Genomic DNA, 26,172 nt, shown 5'->3' on the forward strand with positions numbered 1-26,172 from the left:
TTGTAATTTAAATAAACCTCAAAAGAGTGTTTGTAACTTACCCTAAAATATTTGACAATATAGATTTTGACAGAAATGTAGGTTTTTAAATTATTTTTTTTCCATTAAATGTAGAATTTACACTATGTTTGGGAACTTAATCGTAACATAATACCAGAATACACACAACGCCATATAAAACATAGGTAACATGTCGAACAGTAAGTTATTTAATAGATGAGTCCAAAATAAAGAGAAAATCGATTTTTGCCCATTCGCTACTACAATAATCTTTAAAGACCACTCCAGATAACTGAGGAATAATCACCAAGCAAGCAATCTTCACACCTGGTAGAAAGACTGAGTAACAAAACTAGTGAAAGCATGCAGCTAATTGTTTTATTAAATATAATTATTATGACAACAATTGAATTATGGACAATTACAAAGAACTGAAAAAATTAAAGGTCCTAGGACTGAGCCAACTTCATGTATAAAGAACAATAGTAACTTTAATTAGACACCGGAAGAATAAAATGTAACTTTGTAAGCTGATTACAATTCTGTGTTTCATAGCCCATTTAAGCTGATTACAATTCTGTGTTTCACACCCCAAATGGGCTAATCAAGTTGTTAAAATTTTGTGTAGTCGCTGTAAATCTTGAACAACAGTGCTGCTGGAGCTCTGCAATCTGGAATTCTATTGCAAGAAGAGAAAAAAATAGAGACTCAATTCACATGGCTACATAGGCACTCTAAAGATCAAATGAATCACAAACTCAATGAGTTGCGAACACTACATATACTTACCAAACAAGCCGATTCTAACGGGACACAACTTATGAATTTCAAGATCCAACAAGACCCTTGTACCGAGCATAGGAAATGATAAATACAAAAACGATGGCACAAAATGCCCCTGCACAGACGACCACCTGGTGACATCAAGGAAATGAGCATTTAAGTCTAAATTACTAGCGGTTAACAAATATATTGCCAAATTTAACAGGTGAAATTCCAGGCATACCCATTTGAACATGTAGCCGTAATGATCATTCCATGTATATGGAATATTCATGCCAAATATTCCAGCCACCAAAGAATAGATGGATAAAGAAACAGTTCCTGAACTTAGAAAAAGCTCTAGCTGCAGCCATACAGTAAAAACATGAAAATTTCTGTTGTCACGACATATACTCCCCACAAAGTTCAGTTACTTAAAACAGACAAACAAGAAAATAATCAAGACTATCAGTATCATAAAAAGCACGCATAATAAAATACCTGAATCAACTGGTTTCGATGATTGTCAAGCTACAAAAAGGGAACATGAAGTGTATTTAGACTAACATAGGTAAATCCCAACTAATTTAACTCAATCAATTAATTCAAATTTTATGTCCCAATTTACCTGAATATTAATGTAATCCTCTGTATCATCAATATACTCACGCAGCTGCAAAATTTGTGAGCATGGGTTTTAGTGGTTTTTCTATGTGCAATAAACAAATAATAAATAGGGAGTTTGACAATTTCTATGTGCAATAAACAACTGAATAGGGAGTTTGACAGTTTCGATGAAGATTGCCAGAATCTAGCTACCTTTAATAGACACTAATCAGGATATTACTTGTGCAGAAGACACATTTTTCCTCAGAATGAAGCAGACCATACAATACCATTAAACCCAGCTTGGAAACAAAAAGGTTATGCTCAGAAAGAAAGAGGCCAGTGAAGAACTACGCAAAAGCCAAGATTGAGCAGTGATGGATTACTAAGGTTTGACTTGCCCAAATAAGCTTCCTGCCTAAAGTTACTTTTTCCTTTTTTTTTTTTTTTTTGATCAGCAACATTTAGGCTCCAATTGGACATGTGGATTTGAAATGAAGGGATTTGATGTTCAACTTTATAAAATTATAAGAAAGTTGATTAATGGATATAGATTGACAATTCTAATGTGAAGGATGCATAGAGATAGGAAAGATGAATTTTGTTAATATTTTTTACAAGTACAATCATTCATTAAAGGATTTCAAATAACCATATTCACCTAGTTATTTCAAATCCATTAATCTAAAACTCTCAAAATCCATTGTTGAAATCCATACCTAGAATATTACATTGAACTAAACATTATACTCCTTGAATGAGTGATATCAAATCCATTCATTTCAAATCCACGTATCCAAATGGAGCCTTAAATTTTATTAAAAATGGAAGAGAAAAGGATACAAAGTATTTAAGGAAGGACAAGAAGTCCTCCAAAATGAAACAGCACAATCAAACTGTCACATGAAGATTACTTGAATCACTATCCCTATACAAATCACTATCAAACACATCATACAAATTAGCCATTCAAAATGAAACAGCGCAATCAACCTGTCATATGAAGATTTAAATGAGCATACACAAACCATCCAATCATCAAAGGCAGCCAAATATCGTCCCATTCACTGAAACGCCCGACACCACATTAACAGAGATGAAGAATGGAATCAAGAATCCCAATTACATAAACATTATACTGAACGAGAGTAATATGGAAGCATTATATTCCATTTTGTCAAGCAAATATGAATATATATATATATATATATATCCTAGTGTTTCCCCTGCATATCAGATTTTTATCCATAGAGGTGAACGATGAATAGGTCAAGAAAATTCCACAAACAAAGAAAAAGTCAACAAGAAATGGAACATGTATACATTTTTAATTGATAATTCTGTGTATCTAAAAATTATCCTCATAATAGAATTAAAAGATATATACTTTTTTTTCTTTCAAATGAAATTAAAATACAAATTATCGCCATTCTAATAACAGAGAAGTAAATAATGTGAACTCAAAAACCTTCATATTCAAGCTTTCTGTCACTTGATTTTCAAATAAATTGATGTCAAGACAGCTTAGGTTTTGTTTGAAGAGAAAAACTGGCACCAAAACTCAGCAAAAGAAAAGGAAGACCAAAACCCTCTTACCTTTCTTTGTTCACTCTAAAATAAATTACAAGATTTACAAGTACATCCTTCATAGTTTTAGTGCCACACTATTTTACCAGAATCATACTGAAACAATTATTTATCAAGTATGTGCATTGGTAAAGTAGGATAAATCGAACGAATTCAATATAACATACCGTAGTCAATTTGTTCAATGTTCCATCAATTTGCATGAAGTAAGCCTGCAATATACCAGCACTTTCATAACACATTAACTTTGAGAGGAATAACAAACCAAAAAGCAAGTTAATGTTATAAGTTTAAAACCTCAAGTAACATTTCAAGCTCCTCAACATCATCCTCATCTCCACGAACTGTTGCCAGACTTGCCCTACTCGCTCTAGATATCTTTGAACCTATGGTAGGCGACATAGGAAACCAATTGGCAGCACCTGAGCCACTTACAGGTGAAGATGCACCAGCCAACTTTCTAGACAAGTAAAGATCAGCCATATCATCATCATCATCAAGTAATTGTTCAAGCTCATCTCTCACCTGCAACCACCAATCAATGGAGTTTAATAATATGCAGCCTACACTTCATCTTTAGAAAATAAATAAATAAACAATCCGGATGCTAATTCATATAATATAATTAAACAATCTGACCACCAATAAATGAATCATTTTTCTTCCTAACAATAAAACCAAGTCCATCTCTCAACTAATTTGCTATTCACCCTTAGTATGCCTGACTATGTTGATCTATGTTTTTTTTTTTTTTTTTGATAAATAAACAAATCTTTATTAGAAAAGCATCAAGATGATGCAACGAATACAAAATGACATCCCCACGTTGGGGAAACCAAAAACAAACTAACCAATCACATCATCTAGAAAATCTAAAAAAACAAATAAGTCCAAATCAACCTTCCTCTCCAACCAACTGTACATAATGACAAGTAAACAACTTTGTAACCAAGCAACCCCATGAGAAACGTCTAAGAAGGTACGCTGATTCCGCTCCAACCAAACAAGCCACATCAAATAAAACGGCGCCAACAACCACACCCGCCGACACCCAATCCGGACACCCCACCATGCCCATAACATATCCAACACCCCCTTCAGTTCGACACAAGCAATCCCAAAGAGAGAACATATAAAACCCCACAACCGAAAAGCCACCAAACAATGAAGAAACAAATGGTCCACCAACTCAGCAGCAACGCAACACATGCAACACCGGTTCACTAAAACATGACCATGTCACATTAAGTTGTCCAAAGTGAGGTTCCTCCCTAAAGCTACTGTCCACATGAAGAATGCCACCATAGATGAAACACCCGGCACCCAAAACACTTTTCCAAGGAAAGGCGTCTCCACCATCCCCCATCAAAGCCCAATATAAGGATGTAACTGTAAACCTCCCCTTTGCCCCCACCTCATTCCACACCAGAACATTTTGTCCCACCCCTATAATTCCCAACCCGTATAAGAAACCCCACAGTTCCACCAACTGATCAGCCTCTCAATCCTGCACCTCACATCGTAACTGAATATCCCAAACCACCACATCCCCACCCCCTAAATAAGATACCACCGTCGCCTCCCAATCAACCACAATATTAAAAATCAACGGGAAATGGGCCCCCAGTGACTCCCCACCACACCAGTTATCCTGCCAAAACCTCACCCTCAACCCATCTCCTACCCTAAACCCTATCCACTTCCAAAACTCCTCCCAACCAGGCCAAATCCCTTTCCAAAGTCCACAACCATGCGTGGTAATCATGGCCCCAGAGTTCCAATTCCCCTTTCCCACTCCACTCTATACTTCGAAGCCACCACCCTTCGCCAAAACCTATCCTCCTCCAAAACAAACTACCATAACCATTTCCCTAACAAGGCTCTATTAAAAGTCACCAACCGCCTCACCCCCAAACCCCCTGCTTGCTTAGATTGACAAATCCACCCCCAATAAACCAGATAATACCTAAATTCATCACCCCCACTACCCCATAAAAAATCCCTTTGAAGCTTCTCCAACTGGTGCGCCATAAAAAATCCCTTTGAAACTTCTCCAACTAGTGCGCCACTAACACTGGAATAACATGAACCGACAGGAAGTAGGTTGGAATGCTGCTTAACACACTCTTAATCAGCGTCAACCGCCCGCCTTTCGACAAATACTACCTCTTCTATCCCTCCAGACGACGCTGGACTCATTCCGCCACTCCATCCCATACCCCTTTTGCCTTAAATGAAGCTCATAATGACAAACCCAAATAAGATACCGGCAAAACGGACACCCTGCAACCTAAGACTGCAGCTAGAACTGGTAGCTTGTCCACCTCCCCAACTGGAATGAGCTCTGACTTCCTTAAGCTAACCCGGAGGCCCGACACTGCCTCAAAACATAACAAATCACATCTCAAATGTCCCACCTGCTCCACTTCAGCCCCACAAAAAATCAGAGCATCATTTGCATATAATAGATGAGATACACCAATAGAAGCCCCAGACAATGATCCCACCACAAATCCCTCCAATAGACCCCCACACACAACTCTATCCAACAACCTGCTCAACATTTCCATCACTAAAATAAATAACAAAGGTGACAAAGGATCCCCCCGCCGACGGCCACAATGCGTAAGGAAAACCCCCGCTGGAGTCCCATTAATCATAACAGACATTCGCACAGTCGATACACAAAACTTGATCTATTGGCACCAAATCTTCCCAAATCCCATACGGTCCAACACATACAGGAAGAAATCCCAATTAACGTTGTCATATGCCTTTCAATATCCAATTTGCAGATCAAACCTGGGCGCTTTTGCCAAATCCAGAAATCCACACTCATTGGCAACCAATACTACATCCAAAATCTGCCTACCCCTACAAACGCGTTCTGAGACTCAGACACCACAACTGGCAAAACTCATCTAAGTCTATTTGCTAGAACTTTAGCCAATAATTTATAAACACTTCCCAGCAAGCTAATAGGCCTAAAGTTCCGAACATCCTCAACCCCCCTTTTCTTAGGGATCAAAACAAAAAAAGTCACATTAAAACTTTTCTCAAATTGACTAAACAAAAAAAAAAAGCCTCCAATGTTGCCATCACATCACCATTAACCACGCTCCAACAGTGCTGAAAGAAAGCCATTAAGAAACCATCCGGACCTGGGGTTTTATCACCTCATATGGACTGCAGAGCCCCATACACCTCCTCCTCCATAAAAGCTTGCACCAAACTCTTCCTATCCTCCTCCGATATCATATCAAACTGAACCCCTGCCAAGCTTGGGCGCCAAGCCCCTCTCTTGATACCAGAACAAATGTTGGTATAAACCCACAACCCCTTTCCTAATCTCCACATCCGTACATAGCTCTCGACCATCCACCCACATCCTACTAATCTGATTAACCCACCAATGTGCATTCGCCATCCGATGAAAGAATTTCGTGTTTCAATCCTCATCCTTCAACCACAAGCATCTAGATTTTTGTCTAAAGGACACCTCGTCCATACGAGCAATACGAACAAAGTCATGTCTTGCCGCCTCCTTCCGAACACTATCATCACTGGATAAACCCCCTTATACCTCTAACTCATCTAAAGTTTGGAGTAAAGACACCACCTCCGCCTTTTAGCTCTCTAACCGACCAAACACATCCTTATTCCATCTCTTCAAATCTCCCTTAATCATTTTCAATTTTTAAGCCAGCATACCACTAGGAGTACCAGAAATGACATAACTACTCCACCAACCACGCACCAAGTCCAGAAAACCTTCTGTTTGCAGCCAAATATTCCCAAAGCATAATGGCATAGGGCCACGACAAATCCCCCCACTATCAAGCACAATGTGCCAATGATCAAATACTGGGCAAGATACTAGGCAAGGAAGACGTATCTGGACAACCTCCAAAAAATGCTCCTCCCATTCGCTAATCATCAGAAAACAATCAATTCGAGACAACCTCTGCCCATTGAACCAAGTGAAGCTTCCCTCTTGAATAGGTAAATCAACCAATTGCAGATTATCTATGAAAGAGCAAAAGGACCTCATAGCACCCGAGACCCGACTGCTCCCCATCTTCTCCGATGGCCATTTGATAACATTAAAATCACCCCCGACACACCATGGAACATCCCATCAGAACGCAATATTCTCCAGCTCCTCCAGGAACCCTCCTAGCTCTGAATTCTACACTGGACCATATACCCCAATAAAGGCCCACCGAAAGCCATCCTCCACACATTGAAACAAACAAGATACCAAAAAACCCCCAACCTCCTCCCCCTCTCTCACCACCACCTTCTTATTCCAAGAACCCCACCCGCCGTTCCAGCTAACGGCAAAAATGCCCACTCCACAAAGCGCCCCCCCTCCCCCCCAATACTTCTCGAATCAACTCTAGGCCCAACTCCTCCATCTTTGTTTCTTGTAGACACACAACATCCGCTTTTGCACCCTGCATCACGGCCTTCACCGCCACCCTTTTATCCTCGTCATGCAAACCTCGCACATTCTAAGATATAATTTTTAACTTTATTTCAACAACAATAGACCCCCACGATCTCTTCTAGCACCCCGTCCCACATTCTGCCTCCCATGATCATAATTAAGAGTGCATTCCAAATTCTTGAGCTCCCTGTTCCTTTTACCAGGAGTAACAAACGCCGTACCTACTCCCCTACTTGGAGTCCCTTGCCGCCAGGATGCCTCTACTGCCGCAAATAATTACATAGCCTCCTCTTTATAGCCTTTAAACGACAAACCCAGATAGCAACTAACCTCCCTGATGCGTTCCAGCACCCATTCGGAGACTACCTCAGACAATGGGACCTCAGCCCCATCCAACCCGCCACTAGTCTGAAACCTGTCTTAGTTTTGTCCCAAGAAATCCTCTGGTTCTCCTTCCTCCGTAGCTAATGGATGCAACACTAGGGGCAAACCCTCTCCACGACTATTATCACTCTGCCCACCTCTATTAGCCAAAGAGACACCTTCGTGTGCCTCCTCATCTAGATAGCCCTCACCATCTTCAGCTTTCGAACTCCCCGACCGAGAACTGTTTCCACCAGTATCCATCACCAGCTGCGACCTAAGATCGTCGCCACCAAAGGCGTGATGAGCCACCAACTCCCACCCCAACTTCATTTCTAACCGTTGATGCTGATTATCTACATCGGCCAACTCTGCCCGACCTATATCGCTTGGGTTCACATCGTCCAATTCATAACTACCAGTACTCGTTTCAACCCAACCCACATAAGTAGGATCAAAGTTGACTTGGGTTAACACAGGTTGGCTCAATTCAGTCCCCTTTAGGCTTGTGTTACGAATTGAAGATACCCCACATATTTGTGTCACAGGCCCATCCTTGATCCCCTCTATTTTTTACCACAACCCAAGCCTTGCGGCCCACAATTCCATTCCCAGCTTCTTGGGCCTTTGCTAAGCCCAATTGTCACCTTTGGAGCCCCCTTAGATGGCCCACACCAGGACCCACCGGTTGAGATTTGCCCCGTATACCCAAGGACCCCCTTTCCACCCTAGACTATGTTGATCTATGTTACATGAACTTTTCTAAATTTATGAAGTATCTATGTTGAAAGTTGAACACTGACACTTTACTATGGATATGCATCTAATAGTGTTTACTAATGTGTAGTTAGTAAACACTATTTACTCTAAATAAATGAAAGAAGTACTTCAAAAATGTGAAATTTTGTCTAGTCCTAGAGTCCTGCACATGAGAATAGATCTATGCACCGTTAGACACATCTCTGCGACCCCTGACACCTATACTCAAGTCCATGTAACATGGGTCTTGAATCTTGATTGAAGAGAATGAATAGAAAATGGAACTTTGTGATGTAGCATTTGTTCACTTCATCAAATCAATGAAATAAAGCTTCAATGGGGCATAAAAGGATGATATGCCAACTTCAAAGTTGCCCCAACTAATGTTACAAAATACTTGATCTTCCTCTTCTTCTTGAAGACGGTTAATCTTTACGTAGAGACATATATAGTATATGCAAATCTTTGTACACACACACACACACACACACACACACATACACACACACACACAAAAACAAAAAAAACAGCCTCATCTTTCTGTACTTATACTGGAGAAGCCCGATAAGAACATTAAAAATAAATAATACAATGCAAAAATGGCCATGTATAGAAAAGAAAGGATTTTGATTATACAAAAGCTTCAACGCTCTGATAGGAAGTACCCATACCTTTTGAACCCGTGCAGTTAACCGCGTCATTGCACTTTTCAATTTACGAACCCGATCCAAATTACGGCTACTAATCTGCAAATCAGAGTTGTCATTTGCAAAACATTGAAATGGTGAAACAAGTAAAAAGTGCACGCAATGAGACTAATAAAAGCATCCCAACTAAAAATGCTTATAAAGATTAATACTAATGGAATACATGCAGATACAAATATCATCTTTATAGAAGTACAATTTTGTAAACTTTGGTTAAGGAATTAGTCTAAAGCAGAAATGTTTTTTTTCTGTTCTGACCTAAGCACAGGAGTTGAATATGAACTTCAAAGCAAAAGTTGTGAAATCTTAGCACAATAAATGATGCTCGACACTGGTCCAGCACAGAGTGATTGTTTATAATGTAGAGTAGCTGAGCTCAGAGACCACAAAACTTTGCTGCAGATAGGATACACAAAAATGGCCAATGGGTATGCTAAGGAGAGAATATATGTCATGTATTAATTTTGCCCCCGCCTTGGCTATAGTAAAGTCAAGCATTTCTACTGGTAGGAGGTTTCTTCTAGTTCTGTTGATAGTGTACGAACTCTATGCGCACAGAACTCACAAGGCTTTCAGAAAAAGCATTCATCTGGTGAATTCTTAGGAAACCCACACAATGCAACTATGAAGCACGGATAAAGCTATAATGTGATATTGATACAACTTAAAAAGTATGATACGAGTATGGCTATTGGCTAGGATACGCTTGTAAAAATTAAACATAAATAATAAATATTTTTTTTTATTAGCTCCCATAAGCTAAGAATATTCACTCGTGGAACCTACACTTCCTGAACTCATTTTCCAACAATTATGGTTTTGGTAAACAAAGGCAACAACACAATGTTAGCTTTCCAACAACCATCACTATTAGATCACCATCATCAACAATTTCTAGCAATCATCAAACAGAGTACTACTGTACTACCACTTAAACAGAGCTGGGTTCCTGGAGCAAAGGAGGAAGACAAGTGCGATTTACATTCAATTGTTTGGTATTCAATTGCTTTCTTTGGTTGTGGATGAATTTTCTAGGGCTACAATCATTTGAAAAAACCAAGAGGGCAAAAGAGAAGCCCTAAAATCATTTAGCTCATCTTCTTTTGCTAAAGCCAAAATTGGGCTTTAAGTTTTAATATTTCCAATAAGACCCTTCATATTAGTAATTTAAAAAAAAACCCTATTTTATTTGCTCCAACACCCTTTTTGCATCCTTCCTATGTTTGAGTTGTATCCGCTGTATCCGGGCCATATCTGAATCATATCCGAAAAGTTTTTTAAAAAAATTAAATAATTTTTGGATCCGAGCCATTTTTGAGAGAAATAACGAGGATGGAACTCATAACCCCCCAAAAGCAATCCAAATACATCAAGAATATTACTAATCATAAAACTAAAAAATAAAATTAATGAAATTTCATAGTATAACAGAAAAAATTAATCAAACTAGTTTTGGGGCCAAAATCCTAAGTCCACAAATTCCTTAAATACAAGGAGTGGAGTGAAGGAACAAATACATCTGAACAATATACAAATTTAGTAAAACAATTAACTTTATTTTTAAACCACGATTAGAGCTTGAAAGCAATCCTAGACTAGAAGTACAATCCAAAACCCCCAACATACACATTAATGTTCAAAGATATGAAAAATACACACCTTAGATGTGAGTTCATCTAAAGCTGGATAAGCAGCAGTCTCCAGTTCTGTTGTACGAGCAGCAAGAAAACTACAAATGGCTTCCAAAGCCACCTCCAAGGCCCGGAATTCAAAAGGAGATTCTATGTAACATTACTCAGATCATTAGAACATCAAATATAGCCAGACAAAGCAAAATTATAGAAACCGTAATTCCGAAAACATAAAATTGAAAGAAAAAAAAAAATTGAACATTTTAGAGAGAAAAATACATCTTTAGGAGAGCCCAAAACGGGGAATTCATTTTGTTATTCTAGTTATCTTTCCTTCAAACTTAAAGATCACTATGTCAATAGGGCATACCATCTTCTTCACCAGTATCAACTTCATTCTGCCCACCTAACTCCTTTCCATCTGATTGAACTTCACGAATGGCATTTATAGGAGGCAATCGTCTTCGTAGTTCCTCAACAACAGGGATAACATTATCATCTAATGGATCTCGAAGCAATACCTATTCAAAACATAAAATCAATATCATAATTTGCTGATTGGCTCGGCCTCATTTGGGAATAGATTATTTTAGTAACTTTTTGATTTTTTTCAAAAGATGTGCAAAAAAGTAAAGAGTGTGATGTGAAAATTTATAGTTACTTTTTGAATAAAATGTTTAGTCCCCAAACAAGGCCAACTAAAATTCTTCCTTCCTTCAAAATAAATTAAATGCTAGCTTCCACATATTGAAAAGGTCCAATTCACTTACAATACTTTGGAACAAGGACCTAACCACACGCCTATTCGATAGATAACCAAAATAACGCGATTCAATCAAGAACATTGATTTGATCTATGTTATATGGACTCGGGTACGGGTATGCGGGTGCAGGTCTAGAGGCCAGACTCATCAAATCTTAAATTTAACAGTATGCAAACTCGTGAAAAAAGTGTCATATTTTTATATTTTTCATCTATTATATAAGTTAAAATGGTACTATATGTAACATACAACATCAAAAAAGTATTTTATAGCAATTACAGAACACATGATGCATGTAAAAAAGTGTTAAATACAAATTTATGAGAACTGCCCAATGGAAAGTATTGGACACATATATCACATCCTTGTCCGACTGTCGGGTGTTTGACACGGGTATTTGATCTATTTTGAAAAGTTCATGTAACATGGGATTTGACTATACTATTATCCACAATAAGTAGTTGATGTACAGCTAAAGCTAAAATATAAGCCATGTAAATTAGTCAGCAAAAATTGACCTTTTTGCCCCACATTTTGTAAGTTACATCAGAAGTAATGGACAAAAAAAAATAATAATTAAAAAAAAAATCGTAACGTTGACTTTAAGAACAGCAATTGAAAGAGCAAAGAAGCAGAAAATTCTTGATGAGCACAAGGGTCTCCTAGCATCCAAGTCAAAGCTTTAGCCTTGGACCATAAGCCCAGACCAAGTTTGCCTCGGAACTTTAATATACCCATAAAGCATAATCTCTACTTATAACCCCAAAGTTGACCTTTTTGTTTATTAAGATTAAGACAATAAGATATACAATCCATGAGTCTAGTTTAAAATCATCACTCTGACTAAAATCATCACTCCATACCCTTCATAGTAAATTCCCACATAATAAAATTACGCAACTTTTTCTTGTTTTAGCTTAAACCCTTTCAAGAACTAACCAAAAATTCAACTATACACATATTCACACCCAAAATATATATATATATATATATATATATATATATATATATATATATATATTCAAATAACAATAACAATTAAAGCTTACCTCTTCAGCAGTGATGATCGCCTTAATGTGCTGCGAATCCAAAACCCAAATTAAACGAAAGTAGCCCAAACAAAACCCATCAAACACGATTGAATATACAAACAGGGTTACAAATAAAATGCAAAAATTCACCTCCAAATTGAGAACGATGGCCTTTTCACGGCCAAGAATCGTAGAAGGGTAGGACAAGAGAGGATCGAGAATGCGAAGATCACGAGCGTGAATCTGGACACGATGCATGATTGCGTACTTGTCGACATCCAAGACAGTGCCTTCCCCAGTGGCGTCCATCAAAATCCAGCTCCTCGAACTGGCCGTCTTCTTCTTCGGCCCCACCTGTGGATCCACCGGCACGATGTACCCGTCTCGACCCATCTCTAACCATCCCCAATGTATCCGTATCTATATGTATAATTGTTGTATATATGTAATTGCATGTATATATCGCATATAGAGAGAGAATGAATGAAAGCCCTAATCAAAGATTTGCAGTGTGGACCAAATTAGGGTTTCTGTCGAGAGAGAAGACTCGCTTCGCTCGGAGATCACATAGCTAAAGCGTGGAGATTAGGCACAGAGAGAGAAAGAGAGAGAGAGAGAGATTGTGAAATGGACTGGTGTTCGTTTTTCTTTTTCTTTTTTTTTTTTAACGTGCGTTGTATAAAAATAGAGGAATTATTTTATTTTATTTTTTTTTGTAAATTATACTATGAACCCTATGTTTTATACCAAATTTTACTTAATCGTTATTTTTTTTAAAATTACACTATGAACCCCATATTTTACACCGAATTTTACTTAATCCTTATTTTTTAAAGATAAATTATAAATACATCTCTAAACTTTGTTTAAAATGTGAATTGTTTCTTATAGTTTTCAAAATTACAATCCGTCCTTAAATTTTATAGCAAATGATTCATTTTATTAATAAATTATTAAGTCAATTAATAATTCATCCAATTTTATTATTATATAAGAGTATGATTATCAATTTTATTTTTTTAATTCATTTTGTTAAATCAAAAATTTTGACAATCGAATATTTATAATTTTTCAAATTATAACAAATAATTTATATTTTAAACAAAACATAAAAGAGTATGTTTATAATTTATCTTTTTTTAATTGATATTCAAGTCATCTTCAAAGCAAATGAAGTAATTTTTTCATCTACTGAGAGGGTAATTTGTGTAGCCAAATTGGGCCGAGCTAGGTTGGAGTGGCAGTCAAAGATGTTTATAGGACCTATCTACGAGACCGAGCTACAAGACCTAGCTACGGAGCCATGTTATTGGACCTAGCTACACGGCCTAGCTATGAGACCTAGATACGGGACTTAGCTACTTCCTAGTGGCGGTTAACGCTATGGCCGAGCTACCAAACAAGGTAGTCAAACGGAGAGAAGAGCCGAAGTAACTTAGTTGACTGCCATGTTAGCCGAGGTAAAGATATCAGCCGAGATAAAGCTATCAGCCGAGGTAAAAGGTCAGCCGAGGTAAAGCTATCAGCCGAGGTAAAGGGTAAGCCGAGGTAAAGGTGTCAACCGAGGTAAAGGTATTAGCCGCGGTAAAAAGAGTTTAGCAAGTGGATCGCAAGTGTTAGCTCGGTCCAAGTGTAATGACGGTCACCAGACGGAGTAAAGGTCAGGGTATTCAGAACTAAGGTATTTGGGCTTCTTGCGGTGGACCTAGCTATCATTAGCTTGGTCGGGGGTTTACTACGGTTAGCACGATAGTAAGTGAACACCATAGTTGGAGTATATCAAACCGAGGTACACGCAGTGAAAGGAAGAACCAAGCTAGCTGGAGCTCGGTCTAGTCTGCGGCTTTAGCATGGTCATGGTAGCTCGGTCGTATTGACATCCAACCGTAGTAAAACCATCTCACTTGGTTTAAGCAGTGAGGGGGTGTTGAAGGATAAGCATTATCTTTCAGGAATGTGATTCCTAGGAGGACTCTACATGGAGGAGTAAGAGTCCTACTTGGATTGTGTCACGCGGAACATATAAAAGCTCATAACATCACCTATGGAAAGGTAACACACAACTTTGATACACAGAGCTTTTTGTTTACTTGTCTATTTTGCTGACTTAGGCATCGAAGGGGTTTCCGGCACACACCCACCGGCTAGCTCACGTTTGTGTTTTCAAGGAGTAAAGTGACAACGTTTGGAGGAGCGCAGACTTGATCAACAGAATTATACGAAAAGAATTATTTCGTGTTCGTACATCTACTAACAAAAACATTCTCTCCTCTCCTCTCCTCTCCTCTTCCCTCCCAATACCTCCCTCAATTCTTAAATTACGCATTTTAGTGCCAATCTACGTACATGTATAAAAATAATAATATTTTCATATAATTACAAATTAGGAAATTTAGAGGAAAAGATAAGCCCACCGATCAATATGTTTGGTTTGAGTTTTTTGAATTAAGTTTTTTGAAAATTGAGTTTTTTGGTTTTCGTATTTTTTTATTTTTAGTGAATGTTTTTAAAATTTTAAATATTTTTTTTTATTTTTTTAGACGCACCTTACTTAGATGTATCTAAAAAGTAAAAAATTTGTGAAAAATAATTTTTAAAAATTAATAAATACATAAAAATATGAAAAATGTACTGAATTCTCATATTTTTTTTTTGTATTTTTGATATTTAGTGAATTTTTAAAAGGTTTTTTTCAATTTTTTTTTTACTTGTTACATATATATATGTTAGGTATGTCTAAAAATTAAAAAAATTGCTCAAAATATTTAAAAAATTTAGTAAAAACAAAAAAACACGGAAAATAAAAAAGTAGAATTTTTTGAAAAGTGTTTTTAAAAAATGATAACCAAGCATGCGGATTATGTGGGTCTTGCTATTATTACGTGAATCTTGCTAAAAAGTGTCCTTAAAATAAAAATAAAAAATTTTAAAAATATAAGATCTTTTTCACTTAATTCAATATATTTTTATTAAAATTAATATATTTTTTAATAGTTTTATTTAATTTTAAAATATTTTATACACACTTTTTAATATTAAACAATATATAAGAAATACTTAGTAACATTTGTTTTATTATGTACTCTAATGTACTCAAAATTATTGTAACCTACTTTTGAGGTCCTAATTTAGATGTTTGATAATCTCAATGAAAAATGTTAGGAATACCAACAAAACTACTAATAAATTTATCAAATCACTTACATTGGTGTAGGACTCACACATGTAAGTATTTGATAATTTTTTTAGTAAAAAGTTTGATATATCTAGCATTATTAAATCTCAATTGAAGTAAAAATGATTAGTGACTTTAATGATCCTCCCTTCATAAAATTATCAATTTTATTTTAATTGTTTTTGAGAACGTAGATTTTGAACACAAAAATCATTTATAGAATAGGACACAAATTTCTTACAATCCTTGTTATTTTATAAATATTTTTTTTTTTTTTTTTTGTTTTTTGTATATATAAACTTATTCTTTAGCAACACTGGGGGATTACATTGGGCTCCTTCCAGTTTTTAATGCAAAAATCATTATTATATCTTTAAATGGCTTTTTTTGAATAATTCTATATGCACTAATTAGTATATTAATTAGTGTATCAATTGATGATGTGACATAATTTAAGAGATTTTTAATATTTATAATTTACTTAATAAATGAGAACAATAATAATATTATAATTAATATTAATACGCTAATTAATATATTAATTAATGTATATAGCACTATCAGACTTTTTTTTTAGGTGGGATTGCTTAATCCCGAGACAGATCATCATAATAATTTTCATTTATGATTTTGAGTTCCAAAAAGCAAGATATTGCTTTCCTAAGGTAATTTTTCATTTCGCAATAAATGACCAAAAACTTCAAATTATTATCAAACGCTAAAAAAGTCTTTCAAAAATTGATTTTTGTAGACTTGGCCTAACAACGTTTTTTTAGTTCAAGTAGATTTGACAAATACTTTTTAAAACTTCATTTGATAAGGATTTTTTTAATTAAAAAGTTAAAAAATTATTAAAAAAATTAAAAATTCAATAATTTATATCAAAAAGTTTAAAATTTTATTTTTTCTTTACTTTTTGTACATCTTTTTATAAAAAGTTAAGAAATTATTTTAAACATACTAATTTTTTTTATATCATATTTTAATTAAAAAATCAAGAAGTTATTAAAAAAAAAAAGCTCCCAAATGAGGCAGATTTAATGTTCAAAAAAGATTATGCCTTTCCACATGATAAAAAATATTCTTCTTTGGTTATTGAAAAGTTGGGTGGAAAAGTAAACTCTTTTTTGTTTCTTTTAATAATATCAATCACGCATATATATATATATATATATTGCAGATCTGCTGCAGAGTTTTAATTAGAGCTGCTACAGTGTATCTCTAATGAGCTGGCCACATATAAAAAAAAAAGTGAGGTAAAAGATAAAATATAGGAAAGAAAAAGACAAATTAATGCTCCATTAGAGCTCTCTTTTTAGAAGTCTAAATCATTTTTCATATATATTGCTATTTTTTTTTTTTTGGAGCATATTGCTCAATTGTTAAAATCTGACTTTAGGTACATGAAAATTAACTCTCATTAAAACTATTTTCAGAAGTGTGTTAAAAGTCATTTCTTAATTTTTAATCTGTTTCCTCTCTCACAAAAAAATCAAAAAACTAAAAAAAATCAAAAAATCAGTTTTTAACCATTTTTCTAAAATACTCCTAAGTCATTGTGACATATGTTTGGCATTGACTTTTTGGGCTAAATTAGCCGCGCACAAAAAAAAAAAATTAAAAGTCAATAAAATAAAATATTACATTCAAATCATAATTATTTTTTTTTTTCTCACAAAAATAAAAAAATTAACCTAAACGAACTTTTTATCATAAGTAAAAATAGCCAAAAAGTCAATTAAAAAAAGCACATGTTAGCCAAAAAGTGGTACTTCTGCACCTTCAAAATGCAACCATGAAATTTATTGTGAAAAGATTTAATGGTGTTAAATAATGTGGATCATGGACCTGTAGTGAGCTCATAGGTCTCTCAAATTAGTTAAAATTTGAAAACTAACCCTTTTTGTAAATACTTTTTTGAGTAGTCAACATTATTGTTTAAGATGAGATAGTATGCTGAGGACATTTATATTATGATCCTTTTATGTTCTTTGTAGATGACAACAGAGCCACTCTTTCCAAGACAGGTCTAAACTAAAACAAAGGGATAGCATAGATGCTCTCTCACCTTTTAGTAACTCATTGTTCAAACAAACTATAGCCTAACAGGAAAAGCAAAAAAGGAAAAAGGGGATGAATAAAGAACTGAAAAACCACACATGCTTGTAACTTTGCATCAGACTTCAAAAAAATATCAACTAATGTTGTTCCAACCCACATGCATGAAAAACATGGGAAGGCAACTAACCAAGTCAAGCTTGACAGCCACCAACCATAGCAAGGGTCAAGAATGGAGGCTACCCAAGTCAAGAATGAAGGCTCTCCCACCTACTCCTTTTGTGTATAAATAGAGACGGGAGGGAGAGGATAAGAGATATCAGAAATTAGAGAGTAAAGAGCTGTGAGTTGAGTGAGTTTCATCTCCTCCTCTGTATTTTGTATTTTGCTCCATTTTAGTGAAAATTCTCATTTCTGTCCGTGGATGTAGGCATTGGGCCGAACCACGTAAATATTGTGTTCTCTGTGTGTGTGTGTGATAATTTTCTGGGTGTGTGTTTGATCCTAACAAAATGGTATCAGAGCCAAGTTGTACGTTTTTCGGAAAAACAGAGTATTGTTTCGAAACTGCCCAGAAATCGTATTGCTCGAAATCCGATTTTGAGCATACCAGGAGCAAGGACTCGACGAGAGGAGTCCAGAAATATAAAACAGACACCAAACGGAGACCGCACGCGCTCCCACGTGCCCCTGGAAGTTGGCGCGTGAATCCCACTCTCATCACGCGCCCACACGCGCCGTTCAGGCACCCGGCGCGTGATCCCACTCTCAGACACGCGCTCCACGCGCGGTTCATGGAGGAAGACGACTGAGGAACCAGCGCGTGCCTTACACGCGCCATCAGCACGCGCGCCCCAAGCCGAGCCGGAGCCGAGTTGACCAAGCCGCTGACCAAGCCGCTGACTGAGCCGCTGACGTCAGCAGAACCGGAGGAATAATCTGGTGCTTCGCAGGCGCACCAGATTCTGCCGATCTGAACCATTCAATCTGTTTTGGCTTGATCTAAGCCATTTGATATCCTATTTGGGTGATCCAATAGTGGTTTCCAACTATTTGGAGTATTCCGGACACATCCGTACGGTCAGATTTTGCAAATAAGTTTTGAAAAATTTGAAGTTTTTATTTTGGCAATCCGAAGTGCTTTTCCGGCTAATTTGACCAGTCCGGACTCCACAGCAAAACTTGTTTTTCAGCCAACGATCATTATTGTATGATGGAGGAATCAACGTCGACTTCAGGTTCTATGATAAAGTTAAATGCTTCCAATTATGCCATTTGGAAGCCTAGAATGGAAGATGTCTTGTATTGCCGAGATTTGTTTGACCCCATTGAGCTTAATGGAGTTAAACCACCAACGGAAAAAGACGAAGACTGGAAGCGGAAGAACCGAAAGACCATTGGCCAGATCAGACAATGGATTGATCACAGTGTCTTCCACCATGTCGCCCAGGAGACTGATGCCTATGCTCTCTGGATAAAGTTAGAAGGCATGTACCAGTCGAAGACTGCTCGGAACAAAGCCCTCCTGATGAGGAGACTTGTGAATTTGAAGTTGAAAGGCGGTATCTCTGTTGCTGAACATACCAGTGAGTTTCAAAATTTGGTGAACCAACTAACAACTGTCAAAATGGAGTTAGATGATGAGATGCAGGCCCTATTGCTGCTCAGTTCTTTGCCAGACAGTTGGGAGACATTGGTGGTGTCTCTCAGCAACTCTGCCCCAGAAGGGAAACTGACCATGAGCATGGTTACAGATGCCTTATTTAGTGAAGAGGCAAGAAAGAAAGAAATGGGTGGAGATCAATCCCATGCCCTCGTCACAGAAAATAAAAGCAGAGGCAGGGGCAGGGGAAGAAGCAAAAGCAGAGGACGCAGCAGAGGAAGATCTCAAGACAGAGGGAAATTCAAAGAAGGAACGAGCCGGCCAAGGTTCAAATGTTACCATTGTGGCCAGGAGGGTCACATAAAGAAGTATTGCTATGCCTTGAAGGGAGAACAACAACAAGGCAATAGACAGCCAAAGACCGAAGATGGGACCACTGCAGTTTCTGTCTCAGAGGATATTGCATTATTCTCTGTTGAAGAAGAAGAATGCCTCCATATGTCAGACAACGACACCGAGTGGGTGGTAGATACAGCAGCTTCCTACCACGCTACATCCCAGAAGGAGTTCTTCAGTACGTACCAAGCTGGAGATTTTGGTACAGTGAAAATGGGTAACTCCAGTTTTTCAAAAATTGTGGGAATTGGTGATGTTCATATCCAAACCAAAGTTGGGTGCACGATGGTGTTGAAAGATGTCAGGCATGTTCCCGATTTACGCCTGAATCTTATTTCAGGGATAGCCTTAGATCGACAAGGCTATGAGAACTACTTTGGCAAAGGCATATGGAAGTTGAAAAAGGGATCTCTCGTGGTAGCCAAAGGACAGGCAATTGGCACACTATACAAGACTCATGTGGAGGTGAATTCAAATAGTCTCAACGCAGCAGAAGATGAGACGTCACCAAATTTGTGGCACAAAAGGCTGGGTCACATGAGTGAGAAAGGGTTACAGATTTTGGCAAAGAAGTCACTTATTCCCTTTGCCAAAGATGCAAAATTAAATCCTTGTGACAATTGCTTGTTTGGGAAGCATCATAGAGTAGCTTTCCATTCATCATCCAGAAGACAATCAGAGTTGTTGAGCAGAGTATACTCTGATGTTTGCGGTCCCATTGAAGTGGAATCTTTGGGTGGTAGAAAATACTTTCTGACATTCATTGATGATGCATCACGGAAGGTATGGGTTTATGTCTTAAAGACCAAAGCTGAGGTGTTCCAGCATTTTCAGACATTCCATGCTATGGTGGAAAGGGAGACTGAAAAGAAGCTGAAATGTCTCCGAACAGACAATGGAGGCGAGTACACGTCAAAGGAATTTAAAGCCTACTGTGCTACTCACGGCATCCGGCATGAGAAGACTGTTCTTGGAACCCCACAACACAATGGTATAGCCGAGAGAATGAACCGAACCATTGTGGAGAAGGTCAGATGTATGCTCAAAATGGCAAAGCTACCAAAGCCATTTTGGGGAGAAGCTGTTCGTGTTGCTTGCTATTTGATCAACAGATCGCCATCAGTTCCACTGAATTTTCAGATTCCAGAAGAAGTATGGTCTGGAAGGGAGATCTTTTACTCTCACTTGAGAGTGTTTGGGTGCAAAGCATTTGCACATGTATCCAAGGAGCACAGACAGAAGCTGGATGACAAAGCCACTCCATGCATCTTTATTGGCTATGGAGATGAAGAATTTGGATACAGATTGTGGGATCCGAAACACAAAAAGGTCATTCGAAGCCGAGATGTGGTGTTTCAAGAAGGCTAGACCTTTGAAGACTTTGGGCAACCAGCCAAACCCAAAGTTGATGATGTTTCAGAAATTATTCCAAACCCTGCACCATCACAGCATGCCACTGATGAAGAAGAGTTACCGCAGCATGCAGTCAATAATGTAGAGTTGCAGGATGGATTTCTAGAAGAAGAAGATCCAGAAGCAGAGGGTGTTGAGCAGGGGGAGCCACAACCCCCTCTACCAGAGACTGTTGGTCCACAGTTACGAAGATCAACAAGAGAATTTAAGCCGTCAACCAAATACCCTGCTTCTGAGTATATTTTGCTTACCGATGAGGGGGAGCCAGAAAGTTTTCAAGAAGCTCAAAATCATAAGGAGAAGAGTAGCTGGCAGCAATCTATGCAAGAAGAGATGCAATCCTTGCAGAAGAATCAGACTTATGATTTGGTGAAACTTCCCCAGGGTCGAAAAGCATTGCAGAACAAATGGGTGTTCAAGTTGAAGAAAGATGGCAGCGGAAAGCTAGTCAAGTATAAGGCTCGATTGGTTGTCAAAGGTTTTGGGCAGAAGAAAGGTATTGATTTTGATGAAATCTTCTCGCCAGTTGTGAAAATGACATCCATTCGAGTAATTTTGGGACTAGCAGCTAGTTTGAATTTGGAACTTGAACAAATGGATGTGAAGACAGCATTTCTCCATGGTGATCTGAAGGAAGAAATTTACATGGAGCAGCCAGAAGGTTTTGAAGTCAAAGGGAAAGAAAACTTAGTCTGCAGATTGAAGAAGAGTCTCTACGGCCTCAAACAAGCGCCGAGACAGTGGTACAAGAAGTTTGACTCATTCATGGTAGGTCATGAGTACAAGAGAACTGTTGCAGACCAGTGTGTTTATGTCAGGACATTTCCCGGTGGAAACTTTATCATACTTCTGCTCTATGTTGATGATATGTTGATCGTTGGACAAGATGCCACAACAATCAGATCATTGAAGAAGGAGTTATTACAGTCCTTTGACATGAAGGACCTAGGCCCTGCACAGCAAATTTTGGGCATGAATATTGTGCGTGACAGGAAAGCCAAGAAGTTGTGGCTGTCACAGGAGAAGTACATTGAACGAGTAATTGAGAAGTTCAACATGAAAGATGCCAAGCCAGTCAGTACTCCGCTGGCTAATCATTTCAAGCTGAGCAAGAATTCTTGTCCCTCCTCTACGAAGGAAAGACAAGAGATGGAGGCGATTCCCTACTCATCCGCTGTAGGGAGTTTGATGTATGCAATGGTGTCCACCCGACCAGATATTGCTCATGCGGTTGGAGTTGTAAGCAGATTCCTTTCCAATCCAGGAAAAGAGCATTGGGAAGCAGTCAAGTGGATTCTGAGGTACCTCAAGGGTACAGCAAAAATGTGTTTGTGCTTTAGAGATGCTAAACCAGTCTTGGAAGGCTATACTGATTCAGATATGGCAGGCGATCTTGATGGTAGGAAATCTACATCAGGATTGCTGTTCACTTTCGCAGGGGGAGCTGTGTCTTGGCAGTCCAAGCTGCAGAAGTGTGTTGCTTTATCCACAACCGAGGCAGAGTATATTGCCGCAGCGGAAGTCGGGAAAGAAATGTTGTGGTTGAAACGGTTTCTCCAAGAATTGGGATTAAAGCAAGAAAAGTTCACGGTACATTGTGATAGTCAGAGTGCCATAGACCTGAGCAAGAATTCAATGTACCATTCTCGCACAAAGCACATTGATGTTCGGTATCATTGGATACGTGAAGTGATGGACAAACAGTTATTGGAACTAATCAAGATCCACACAGATAAGAATCCAGCTGACATGCTTACAAAGGTGGTCTCGAGAGACAAACTCGAAATTTGCAGAGACATTGCCGGGATGGACTTCAAGTGAGAAGTCAGTCATGCATATGGGTATGGAGGGGGAGAATTGTTGTTCCAACCCACATGCATGAAAAACATGGGAAGGCAACTAACCAAGTCAAGCTTGGCAGCCACCAACCATAGCAAGGGTCAAGAATGGAGGCTACCCAAGTCAAGAATGAAGGCTCTCCCACCTACTCCTTTTGTGTATAAATAGAGACGGGAGGGAGAGGATGAGAGATATCAGAAATTAGAGAGTAAAGAGCTGTGAGTTGAGTGAGTTTCATCTCCTCCTCTGTATTTTGTATTTTGCTCCATTTTAGTGAAAATTCTCATTTCTGTCCGTGGATGTAGGCATTGGGCCGAACCACGTAAATATTGTGTTCTCTGTGTGTGTGTGAGATAATTTTCTGGGTGTGTGTTTGATCCTAACAACTAATTCATACACCAACACATTTTTTTTTAATGTCTTTCTTTGTCATTAAGGAATATGATATTTCAGAGGTTCATTGATAAGCCTAATACTGTAACTTTCAAATAATTAAATAACAAGTTTAAAAATAGCATACTGATGTAACATATTGAAGTTGCAGCAATGAAACTAATCCCATCTTTAGCCTTATTTGCCTCAATTTTGTGTAGAAAAAAGAAAGAAGAAAAAAGAATTCAGAATGGGATTTTTAATTACACAGAGATTTAGTGAAAATATTTCAACATTAATAATACAAGGTTCATCCAATTGGCATCAGTTCTCTACTTTAGTCCCATAGCAACACAAAGCACATCTCTGTTTTCTGGTTTTATTTTTCAAGAACAACACAAATATTTGTTTGGTGAATCAAAAACAATTTTCAAAACATCATTTATGAAAACCACCTCTACATATTAAGAACGATTAAAAAAAATAATAAATAAATAAATAATTGTTGGGTATTTTCAAACTTTCATTTGTTACTGCTTTCGAGAATACAAAACCGAAGTCCAAAAAGAAGAATCCCCCTGTTTTTGTGTTTTTAGTATTCCTATATTTTTTTTGTTGGCCAAACAATTTACGTGTTTTCTAAAAAGCGAATACAAAAAATCGGAAAATGAAAACATAACCAAATGGGTAGTACTTCATAGTTCAAACTCCATTGATCCAAAAAAAAAAAACCAAAAAATGCTCTTCTAAATATCATGAATGTGGATTGCCTCTAATAACTAACTAATAATACCAACATATCTCTCTCTCTAGCCACTAAAATACTGGGAGTGGCATCTTTGGAAGAACAAATGGGATCAAAATCATAGGAGTCAATATTAGGTATGACATTTCGATCCTTTCAATCAGATTTACCTCCTCGCTGACTAAATTGTATGACATGATCCACTTATGTGGGAATGCCAGAAACACCATTTCTGGATTTGAACATTGGAGAGCCAAAGGCCTGACATTATGAAAGTCATCAATCATCCAATATTTATCAGACAAAGATTTTGCAATTGTGTCAATAGGAACCATCTTCACAAGTTCCCATTCCCCAGCTTGAAGATCCCATAAACACACCATCCTAGAATCACTCGCCAAGTACCGGAGCACGCCATTGAACTCACCCAAACATGGAGTGTTGATCAACCCAGAAAATATCTTGAAATTCGGCTGCTTTATGAAACAAAATTTCTTCTCTACGTTACAACACACTACAACATCCCTTGTAGCTACCCAATACAGCGATCCTCTCATTTGAACTGCCGGCCCTGTGAACACAACACTAGAAAAGAAAACAGCAGGACTAGGGTTTTCATGTGAGCGAGGATGAAATTCAAAGTGTTCAGTTCTCCAAGTACGCAACAAAGATGAGTATGAATCAACCATTACAAAACCCTCTTTGGCAATGGGGTCAGCATGAAAATTAACCGGGATTTGCATGACTTGGTAGTGCCCGCTTTCTTGATCAACAAGAAAACCAGTTTTCACAGTCCGATGAGGGTACTCAGGAGGCTTTGGAAGCCAAATGAATTTCTTGGTGATGGGGTTGCAAACATAGTGCCTATCAACCTGACAATTTCGCAGTTTACATTGCTTACATGGCTTGGGGTGAGAACACAAAAGCAGGCCATGGCAACATGCCTCGATGTAAAAATTGAATGGAATTAAAGGCATGTTCTCATCTACTGCATACAAACCCCTCTCAATCAACTCACCTACTTCTAGTTCCAATCTAGATCCCAATGTGATGAACTCAACTTTTATGTCCTTATCAGCACTAAAAAAACAAGGCTCAGTAGAATTGAAATTCTGATAAAACACACCAGCAAACAGGCCTGGTTCTTTGTTGTTAGTACTAAATAGAGACGATCTGAAGGGTGAGGGGGCTATAGTTTTAGAGTTGATGAGAGAATACCAGTACATGCTCACACATTTGAGTCTGCATATGGACCTCCATGGCATTCGAGATATAACATGAGACAATATATCTTCTGGTATATGGGCAATGTAGTGAGGCTGATCAGGTTGATCTGGTTCAAGCTTTGGCTCCATGTTTCTCAATTTCTTGGGATGGTCACGGTTGTATTGTGTAAGACTCTTGTCATCATCGCCCATGGAAGCAGCCGCTGTTAGACCTCCCTAAAAGTTAGAACCCTAAATTTATTTTTTATTTTTCACGATATCCTTTCAATCTTGAAAGTTGCTACTTCATACGCAATGGATTATATTTATTATGGGTGTGTGATGCACGTTATTAACTTTAAATTTATATCATACATTTTGTTTTAGGATAAGATTTTGAGTAAATAGTATTTTTATAAGCCTAGAAGTCTTGTTACAGTACAACTCAAATATATGTGACGTGACCCGCTTTTCATGGGTGACCCGACACCTTCCACTCTCCAGTAAAACATAATTATTTTTTATTTTTATTTATTTGAAAATATTTGTATACACAAAATAAATTTAATTTTGGTATCATTAAAAAAAAAAAAAAAAAAGATAACATCGTTATTAAACCACTACTTAACTTCTCGTGGACAGTTGATTACAACTTTATGGTATAAAAAGAAAGGGTAAGTTACACCCCCACCCCCACATTTCTTGA

General features: G+C 37.6%; 2 protein-coding genes across 2 annotated transcripts; both read right to left on the minus strand.

Moving 5' to 3' along the window:
- Positions 1–353: 353 nt before the first annotated feature.
- Positions 354–13,374, minus strand: LOC114310922 (magnesium transporter MRS2-I). The gene is made up of 12 exons (XM_028257019.2): positions 12,811–13,374; positions 12,679–12,708; positions 11,236–11,386; positions 10,894–11,015; positions 9,199–9,273; positions 3,253–3,480; positions 3,123–3,167; positions 1,391–1,435; positions 1,264–1,293; positions 1,007–1,126; positions 790–914; positions 354–679 (listed from the first exon to the last, which is right to left on the minus strand). The coding sequence occupies exons 1-11, from the start codon at positions 13,051–13,053 to the stop codon at positions 828–830; spliced, it is 1,176 nt and encodes a 391-aa protein (XP_028112820.1). The 5' UTR covers positions 13,054–13,374; the 3' UTR covers positions 354–679; positions 790–827.
- A 10,958-nt stretch (positions 13,375–24,332) lies between these two features.
- LOC114310923 (putative F-box protein At5g62660) lies at positions 24,333–25,679 on the minus strand. The gene has a single exon (XM_082876786.1). It carries the CDS (start codon positions 25,677–25,679, stop codon positions 24,333–24,335), a length of 1,347 nt encoding a protein of 448 aa, XP_082732912.1.
- Positions 25,680–26,172: the final 493 nt, after the last annotated feature.

Source organism: Camellia sinensis, chromosome 6 (assembly GCF_055761805.1).
Source record: "Camellia sinensis isolate YWXY chromosome 6, ASM5576180v1, whole genome shotgun sequence".
Classification (NCBI taxonomy): Eukaryota; Viridiplantae; Streptophyta; class Magnoliopsida; order Ericales; family Theaceae; genus Camellia; species Camellia sinensis.

Bases quoted from the DNA above. Each gene is read 5' to 3' on its own strand.
- LOC114310922 (XM_028257019.2), bottom strand. From the start codon at position 13,053: ATGGGTCGAGACGGGTACATCGTGCCGGTGGATCCACAGGTGGGGCCG. The intron at 12,709-12,810 runs GTGAATTTTTGC...TTGGATTCGCAG, and splicing joins CCATCGTTCTCAATTTGGAG to CACATTAAGGCGATCATCAC. The intron at 1,127-1,263 runs GTATTTTATTAT...GTATGGCTGCAG, and splicing joins ATCGAAACCAGTTGATTCAG to CTAGAGCTTTTTCTAAGTTC.
- LOC114310923 (XM_082876786.1), bottom strand. From the start codon at position 25,679: ATGGGCGATGATGACAAGAGTCTTACACAATACAACCGTGACCATCCC.